The following is a 9,107-nucleotide window of genomic DNA, read 5'->3' as shown; positions in this document are numbered from 1 at the left end:
ACGAAAATCTCATGTTTTCGCCTGTCGCTCTCTCCAAAATCCAAAGCTATTACTGAAAAGCATCATGGTCGGCACGGTCTTGCGTCCTGCAGACTTGCTTGACACGCATCAAAAGTGCACAGGTCCAAATTCATGGCCCGAGAGGCAGAGGTATCTCGCCATGTCATGGTGCTGCCACTGGGTATAAATACTCTTCTCCTTCGAGCTTCTTTCCTACTTCCTATTCTCTATCTTCTGCTCCGCATTATTAGAAAAGTAAAAGGAAAAGAAATGGGTGTACACCAAAATCCAAGTCCTAACTACCTATGTCCTCTTCTCCTGTTCCTGCTCACAGTATCCATCTTAAACCTGGGCAGAGGCTCTCCATGGCCTTTCCTGGTCTTTCACAGAAACTTATTACACCACTACACCACGGCTGAACACCGTCATTCTTCAATGGTCGCCTCAGATCGTATAGTTCGTACCCTCGGCCTGAAGGTCTGTCATACCAAAAGCTCCAAAGGCTCTCGCATATGACTGTGCAACAAAAGAACAGGCCGGGCTTGTGATGTCTGCGCTTCTCTTCCCGCTTCTAAAATGTGCGTAAGCACGTAAAAGCCGCTACACGTGTTCGCCATGGCTGCGCAAATTGGTCCCACTACCTTGTCATACTGTGACGCTACGAGTAGACATAAAAGCCGCCCGCCTGTCGCTCCAAGTTCTTTACTTCACGCACTCGAATTTCCGTCCAAATCACCCCAAAATGGCTATCTGAGAACGCGATGAAGCTTGCTTCGAAATATATGCCCTCATCATTTATGTCTTCGCCTATTTGTTTCTCCGCGAAGTGCAAAGCACCACACATCAAGACTAATGGCTTCCACAACACAGTCACCTTTTTCATGACTATGAAACTCCAGTCGCTTAAAAATGCCTCTCACTATCGCCGATGTTCTCTTCCTCCGTCAAACTCACCAGCTAGTTTACAAGACTAAAAAGGCTTCTTGAGGAATGTATCGGTGCGCATCGAAAATTCCTGGACAACTCGGACATGTTCTCGCTCGCCTCTCGTATCGCAAGGTTTCAAAGAAGAACAGCTTTTGTTCGATGGTCGTCACATGTTTCCAAGCTGATTCCATGAATCTAATATCCCACTTGCGAAATTGGATTCCTAAATACTCATGTGCTCGTCTGTCCTGTTTGTCAGGGGCCCTGGAACGTGGATTTATACCGCCTGGCGGGTACGAGTCTTGCCGAGTTCTTATATGAAGCTGCTCTTGTTGCTGTGACTGTGGGATTGATACTGATCTTAGGGTGCAAAGCGATATGGGGAAGAACATGTATTTAGCTACTGAACGTTGAACACGTACTCATTCACGTCTGCTACCCGTTCTTTCCTCGTTCTCCCTCATTTCTAGCTCTTCATCCCACTATTTACGTCCCAATATTCGGTGGCTAGTGGTGTCCTAGGCGCGCACTTGTTTCCGCTGCAGGGCATTGGTCTGGCAAACCCGGCGTATCTTATTCGTAGATGTATGCAATAGCGCACAGTACTGCGAAAATATGATCGTCGCGCGACCAGCTACTACCATATTACTTCATCCGTTGGTTCATTCCTAAGCAAGATTGTTTGTTTCGGAAGGTAGCCTGCCATATTCTCCCCCTTGACTGGTACCGCCACGATCTCCGTATGGGTGCGGCCACGGGATGGTAAGGTCATCAGTCCGCGCACGTAGTAGTAATGAGGCCACTGATGACCCTGGAAGTCCTTCGCCATGTCGAGATATCCCGGAGTCACGGTAGGGCTGTTAGCATAAATCTCGATCGGCGAACTTCGCGCTGCTAGGTATTGTAGGACCTCGGTTGCCAACTGGGAGTATTGTACCGCACGTTCAACTGGATTGCCGAATTCAACATTCGACCACGTTGCTAGCAAATGCGTAAGGCGCAAGCTGCGAAGCAAAGGAAAGCGGGCTATTACGTCCAAAGCCTTTGCAAAGTTTTGTTCCTGAGGAAACAGATATGGTACACCACATGTCATAGAGCGGATATCGATAGCAGCGACATGAACACCGAGCTCCTGTATCTTTGGACATCCAACTAGAAGTGTCTCGAGCTCGGTAGCCGTGTAGCAGTGGTTCCTGGCTTCGGATAGCGGAAGGCGACTTGGACGATACAACGGATCCAAGTGGAGAAGTCGTAGAGTTTGCCCGTGTCGACACATCTTCTCCACATTGACATGCTGAGGATTTCGGGTCGCGACAAAGAGCCTCTCCAGGCCTGAAAAGCATCCGATAAACTGATTTAAGAACTTGAATAAATCTGGTTCTTCGAAAGATTGTGTAAAACACAGCGACTTCAAAGCGAAGCTGTCCAGTGCGGAGTATTCGATGCTCAAATGCTCTAAAAAGGACGAGACATTGATACAGTAGCTTATCTCAAGATCTGTAAGAGACTGGAGATCAGTGATCTTCCCCAGATGGTAAGGGCCGTCGAATAGGTTGAGGTACGACAGGCGAAGGTGTCGAAGCCTCAGAGGTATGAAAGTACTAGGACATTTCCACCTTTTAAGAGAAGCCAAGTCTCGTAATTCGGGATTGGATGGCTTGAACCCGTTGTAGTGTGCAATATTAAGGGTCTCCAAAGCTGGTGTATTGAGAAGCCATGCATTAAAGTCGTCATCTTTGGCGGGTGTAATGGTCAACTTTCGAAGCTTATTCAAGTTGCCTACAAGGAAGCGAGAGTCCGGACGGCTATGCTGCAGTCCAGGGTGCTGATATGTAAGCTCTTCAATCAGATTTTGAGAGCGAATCAAAAGGCCCAAGATCCTGGGGTTCCCAGTCGGTAGCTCCACGGTGCGTAATGTGTTTTGGGCCAGGACAGCGATCAGCTGCAGCACCTTCTCGGAGACATCAAAAGACGTAATCTTAAGATTCTTGACGTTATCGAGAAATCCATTAGGTGGAGATAACAGTAGCGCGTCGAAATCGCGACCTCGTTCCTGGAGATGGGAGCTGAAAGTCTTCCAGAGCACAGTCGAACTAGACTTTCGCCATCGTTTGTTGGCCAGTCCAAGGTTCTTGAGCGCTTGGCCTGGCAACTGCGTCTGCATTAGCATCATGACAGTATTAGATCTTGCTGATAGTTTACCAGCTCGCACACCTGGAGCCGCAGCTCCTGTGGTATCTTTCCAATGTAACCTTGCACACTAGGTACTGGGGCCATGTCGAGTTCGCCCGATGCTTGCGGCATTTTGGTTGATGAATTCGCTGGTTATGGTGCAGTCCAAGGTAAAGTCGTGTGGTCAGTTGATCAGTCGATGAGTAGTAGAGCGGGAGCAGGTAAGGTTCTTATTCGATAGATGCGCGCGTTGGTCCCTGCACCAGCAGGAGCGTGGAATGAGTGAAATTGAAGTCAGCCACCAAAGGCTGCGGCGTGAGCAACGTGAGTAAGTTTCCATTCACTGAAGACCTGAATAACCAGTTGTAGATTGCATACCGAAGTTAGTGAAGGCGATGCAGTCACTGCTTCATGTAACTAGGTAGTTCCAGTCGGGCCCAAGGTAAAGCGCGTTCGAAAGACATCATGATGGAAGTGCTTGCCAGCACTAGATCAAGCGACCAATATCTGGTCATATCATTCCTCAATGAGCCCCATGCATAGCTGTTGGAAACACCACGGCCCATCTCCTGGTAGCGTTCGAGGTATGTCAGGTCAACAGGTACGGACGGCTGAACGAGACGCGTCGCAAGATAAAAGGATCACGCGACGGTGGTAGACTAAGAGACGCCATATAGATGAGCTAAGACGCGTCCATAGATCTGCGCGATCTGATGAGAGCTGGCGGAGACTGTATGGTGCGAGGTGATGGTGGAAGAACAGGCGTCTCGGGGGCTCGGAGATTGCCTTCAGCAAGCACCCGTGCGCCACGCTATCCACATCTGGAAAAGCATGACGCGTGATGTCATTGCGAGCTGTGCGCCCAAAACTCATCACGATACTTCGCGCATTACGTAGGAGCTGACTCTGGGGGGACTGGACATGGAAGTTGTGGTATTGAAGTGTTTTGGTGCTATTCTCCTAGCTATACGGCATCACGCGGTATCCGCTACACTGAAGAAGCAGACATGATGCGCCCATAATCTCCCGAACACCAGCTGCGCGACAAAGACACGCATGTTTCCTGACAGGTATCAAGCACCCCAGGCCAAAGGATGGATTAACTTCCATCTCGTGGCTTCGCCACCATAACAGACCGTGAATATCCTCTGGCCACCTTGTCTCCAGCCGCTTACTTCCAGAAAAGCATAGCCTCATGTTGGCCTTGTTCTAGCATGGGAACGGCAACAGCGCGCGAAACCTGCTTTCCTCCGCGCATTGCTACTGTCACTATTCCGCGACGGTAGGAGAAGTCGGGAAATGAATGCCCATTCATGTCCATCCAGCCCGCCGACGAGTATGTATCTTCTGGCCAGTAGCCCGGACCAAAGGCAAGAAGCTCGATGGGCGATTCGTGGTCTGCAAAAAACTCCATGATGACATTGGCTACTTGTTGATAGCGGAGTTGATGTCTGTGGATGATGTAGTCATATGTCTCCTCCTGCTCCTCATTTTGTGCTTGAAACAAAGGATAGGTAATACGGAGATTGCGGAGGTTGCGTAGTTGGGTAAGAGGTAGCCATGATGAAGTTAGTGTGACATTCACGACCAACGTTGGCGTCATCGCGAAACACTTACTAAGAGATCGGAAACTTTCACATCCTCCTGTAAACCTCGTCCGGTATCGTGCACATTGAAAGTGTCATATGCAGTATAGTCTCCAAGGTCCCAATCAACAAGATTAAGACTGAGCGCTTCAATGTGCGGACAACTTGCCACGAGCCTCTCAAGCTCTTGAGGCGTATACCGTTCGACATTTCCCGTATAGAGACCTCTGTACTCGTAAAGATTGGGGAAGTGATCAATGTGCAGGTAGCGCAGAGATTCTCCGTGGCGGCAGATGCTACCAATAGACGGGCGCATGGCCTTGATTGTGGTGATGCAGAGAGTCTCGAGTGTCGGAACGGCTTCAAGAAAGTGTTCGATTTCGGTGTTGAATGGCTTCTCTCCTTCCAGACCGTTCAATTGTCGGAAGATGACTGAGTTGAGTGCGGGCTTATCGCATTTGAGAAACTCATCGGCGAGGCACTGTACGGTGCGCGGCATATCCGAACAGTTACTCAGAAGCAGACTTTGTAGGCTACTCAGGTTGGTCATACCGCCGAAGCAATCTCCTTGCTCTTCGATGAAAGCAGAGTGAATCTCGATATTGCGTAGATCCAAGAGCACTTCCAGTTTTGGCATACTCCAGGAGTAGGGTCTTCCGTTGTGTGCATCTTGAGCCTTGGGTTTGATTGCGAGTCTTCGGAGAACGGGAGTGAAAGCCAAGCATTTGGCATCGGCATGGCGATCTGCTTCTTGTGGTAGAAGTGTCAAATCTTCCAGCTTATCTAGATTTCCTGTGAGTAGCTTGTCGTGCAGGGTCGTTGAGGGAAACGAAAGTTTCGACAGCTGAGATTGAGTCTTGAGTATAAGACCAACCGTACGTTCGTCAAAGTCTAGCGTGGTCGTAAACGCTCGAAGGCTGTTTCGCGGTAGCGCGCACAGAAGCTGTACAAAACGACTTGAGATTTCCGTAGTGGTGGGGAAAGGTTCTTCCCCATAATTGCATCCGTCAATATCCAGCTCCTTGATCATGTCCAAAATGTCATCTGAACGAAGTAGCGCATCGATTGTGCTGCCTTCATCGAGATTGGTCGTGAAGGTGTTCCAAAGTACTGTGCCAGCTACAGAGCTCCATGCTTTGTCGATCAGGCGGGCATGTTTTTGATCATCGTACGGAAGCTATATTTCCGTTAGCAATTGCACGTCACATCGCATAAAGACAGGAAGCGTTTATGGCTGCTTACAAGTTCGCAGATCATGTGTCTCAGCTCAGTCGGCAAGACCTTGGTATGATCGAGCATAGCAGGTGCCGTCATCGTAGGAGCTTGATACGCTTGTCGGTTGCGCGGTTCGCAAGGAAATGTATGGTTGAAAGTAGCCCAGTTATGTGAGTAGAGATAAGATCAGTTCTGTGGAGGTAAAGAAGTCAGGGGAACGAGCAACGCTACTTCTATATGTGCAGGTCCGTTTTCACCAGGCAACGGACGTGCACAGGTCTGCTGTTGAACGCATTGACTTCTTGCTCCGGTGAAAGTACCGAGTCTTGACAGACAACGAAAGCCGTTCTACAGGAGGGCGCCTCGAGCGCCCTCTGCCGAAGGCCTTGGCCGGGACACTACGCGGCGTTGAAGACTGCACTTCGAGATTCCAGCAGTGAAGTTATCAATACTGTTGTCTTTCTAATTGCTGTACTCTGTGGTCAGTGTCAAGAGTTATAGACGTTGCCCAGTGTTGATATCGAATGGTGAAAGGAACGATCGATCAGGAGCTGTGGCAACACTCGACGCGCTGGCACTACGCGCTCACACCACAATCTTCCGTCGATAGTACGGGTCTCGACTGCAGAAAAATCGCGCGCATCGCAGTTGTAATGAAACTGTTGATAGAATTACGATACCCTGCTTCGTTCAAAGGTCATTCCGCATGCTCCTCGCTCAAGTCTTGCTGTAAACCAGTAAATGGTCAAACAGCTGTCGGCCGTGAAAGTATCCACCGTGCGCCGTAGTCGGCGTCGGCGTCACAACCTCGGTAAAATCATTCCCTAGGAGCGCTTTGACTTGCGCACGAACTTGGTCGAGAAGTTCAATATCCAGTATCTCGCCAGCAAAGTCATCAAGATGGAAGAGCTCAATTTCGAGCGTTTGGAGGTCCGTGCACACCCGGATGAATTGACTGTAGGGGAAATGCACTTTGACACGAAATTCCACTTCGTGGTACTGCATTTCATCGCGTCTGAAGCCAATACTGGGAAAGGCAAGAGCGATCTTGAGCGACTGAGTTTGCGGTGCATTTTCTACGTGATTAACGAGCGATTGAAGCCACTCTTTTTCATCTCTTGCGAATGAAACATGTATTGTGCCATCGTATCGGTGAATGATAGAGAACGTATGGACTGGACGTTCGAATGGTAGGCGAGCGAATGATATGGAGTTGGCGAATTTGGGGCTCATAATCATCGTGTCTGGTGGATCTAGTCGATGGTTGCGGATGTCGATAGAACCTATCGGCCAGAGGTTCCAATGCGCCTGTTTCCGGAATACATCGATAGCTTCATCTACGAATCTTTTACTCGTCAACAGCCAGATAGGTAAACAGGCATGTTGACCTGGACGCCACAGAGGTTTTTGGTATCTAGCTGCGGACCAAGCCTCCCGAGTTGTCAAGTCGCTTTCGTCCAATACCGTTCCATCGTAGTAAGCAAGGATACCAGTCTGACTTTGTGTATGATAGGCTGCGATGCGGTTATTCATCTTCCAGAGTTCGTCATAGACCATGTTGCGAAGTTCCGGCGGAAGTTCGAAGAACTCCAATATCATATCCGGGCTTGTCAAACGAGCTCGAGCTTTGATGTTCCCCCTTTTGCCTCTTTTCCCTTTGCTCTTCGCCATCTGTAAATCTCCGCGGAAATTGTGCGTCGACTGAGAGGTGTAGGAACGTACTACTATTGCGAGATAAACGCAACCGCTTTATACAGCTCACGGGAGGTTTGGCGTCAACGCAGCAAGCGGACGAACCTTGAAACGTATAGTCACGAGGACCGCAGGCCGGATGAGATCTTTCTCACGCGTTCTGGGCCGTGCTTGTCTCCTCGACATACTCGCATATGTTCTCAGTACGATGTGCACGTTTCGTGACCGGGCGCGTTGGATGTCTGAAGCATCGGGCAAGCCATCGACGCAACACCAGGCCATGCTCTGAAAGCCTTTTGCCTGCCCTCTATTTCTCCTTGTATGTATTGCGAACCGTGAGGCGCAAGTGATCTATGTGGTTGGGAGTGATCGGACTGCGAAGGACGAGTAGAGAGACCGACGTTGGGAGGCTTCCGAGGTTGTACTGCGATGCGACATTAACTCTCACCAATACAAGCTGCAATGATACTCCGCCCGCAAGCTATGTCGCTACACGTCTTCTCCGACCTTCTTGATGCATGTCTCCATTAAAGCGTTCTGCGCGTGGGTACAGTCCATTTCAGGGTCAAGAAGACTGATGTCTTGATGATGCCCAGCCCTGGAGGTGTCGTGATGCGCGATACGGATCCTGGTGGTTGTGCTGCTCGTAGAAAATGGTGCATATTGACCACGAAGCGTGTACACCACGGTGCGCAGAAATGCGCGTGTAGGCTGCATGTAGGTGTGAAGTACATTAAAGGTCGAGCAAGGGTGTGGCTAGATGTGAGAGATCGCTGGGCGCGCGAGCAGCCCAGCATGCTAAGTGCCAGATTACATAAGACGGGAAGATCGTCATGTCGCAACCTCACTTCTCCCACCAAAGGCTCTTCGTGAGCGCTGCTTACAAGTACTTCGATTCTTCTGGTCTCCTCACAGTAAGATAAATTGAACATTTTTCGATATACTAAGACCCTGAGTAGGTATCACAGGGCACGATCAGTCCATGATCTGGGAATCTCTAGACCTTCTAAGCTCATGCTGACAAAGTCTGTAGACGTTCGCGCATAATCCTCGTACCAATAATAGCCATAGTTGTGCAAACCACAGCTCATTCTTTCGCACTTGCGACGACATTTGCTAGTTTGGACGCATGGTCCGCTCATAACAGATCGTGTAGTCAATTGTGCTCCCCATCAACACGAAACGTTCATGATGAGATCAGGCTGCAGTGTCGACCTCTTTTAAGATACTACTTACGACGTGCTGCACCCTCCGCCGATAAGTAAGCAATGTAATCAACACATCCTTACATTGGATGTGAGCAATCGCTCCTGCGATTCCAGGAAGAGTTGGATAGCCCCACCAGTAATCTGTTCCGCCACAATCTCGACCCCACAGTCCAAAAATTCTCATCGCAGTCTTTCGTTAGCCACCACCTTCCAACTGCTCTGTCGATGTAGAAGCGTGCTACCTCGATCGCGTCGCATGACGGCAATATGTTTGGCTGAAAGGTATGTTTCTTCATCGAAACAACAA

General features: G+C 49.5%; 2 protein-coding genes across 2 annotated transcripts; both read right to left on the bottom strand.

Annotated features, from left to right (window-relative positions):
* Positions 1-1,564: 1,564 nt before the first annotated feature.
* J4E88_009473 (uncharacterized protein) lies at positions 1,565-3,231 on the bottom strand (the record flags this gene model as incomplete). Its single annotated transcript, XM_049403072.1, has 2 exons — positions 1,565-3,079; positions 3,130-3,231. The coding sequence occupies 2 exons, from the start codon at positions 3,229-3,231 to the stop codon at positions 1,565-1,567; spliced, it is 1,617 nt and encodes a 538-aa protein (XP_049251200.1).
* A 1,039-nt stretch (positions 3,232-4,270) lies between these two features.
* On the bottom strand, positions 4,271-5,898 carry J4E88_009472 (uncharacterized protein; the record flags this gene model as incomplete). Its single annotated transcript, XM_049403071.1, has 3 exons — positions 4,271-4,579; positions 4,717-5,795; positions 5,892-5,898. 3 exons carry the CDS (start codon positions 5,896-5,898, stop codon positions 4,271-4,273), a joined length of 1,395 nt encoding a protein of 464 aa, XP_049251199.1.
* Positions 5,899-9,107: the final 3,209 nt, after the last annotated feature.

The sequence above is a fragment of the Alternaria novae-zelandiae genome (assembly GCF_023758075.1).
Source record: "Alternaria novae-zelandiae strain BMP 2774 chromosome Unknown scaffold_24, whole genome shotgun sequence".
Taxonomy (NCBI): Eukaryota; Fungi; Ascomycota; class Dothideomycetes; order Pleosporales; family Pleosporaceae; genus Alternaria; species Alternaria novae-zelandiae.
Note: the sequence above shows the minus strand (reverse complement) of the source record. Positions and strands in the feature narration are given on the sequence as shown.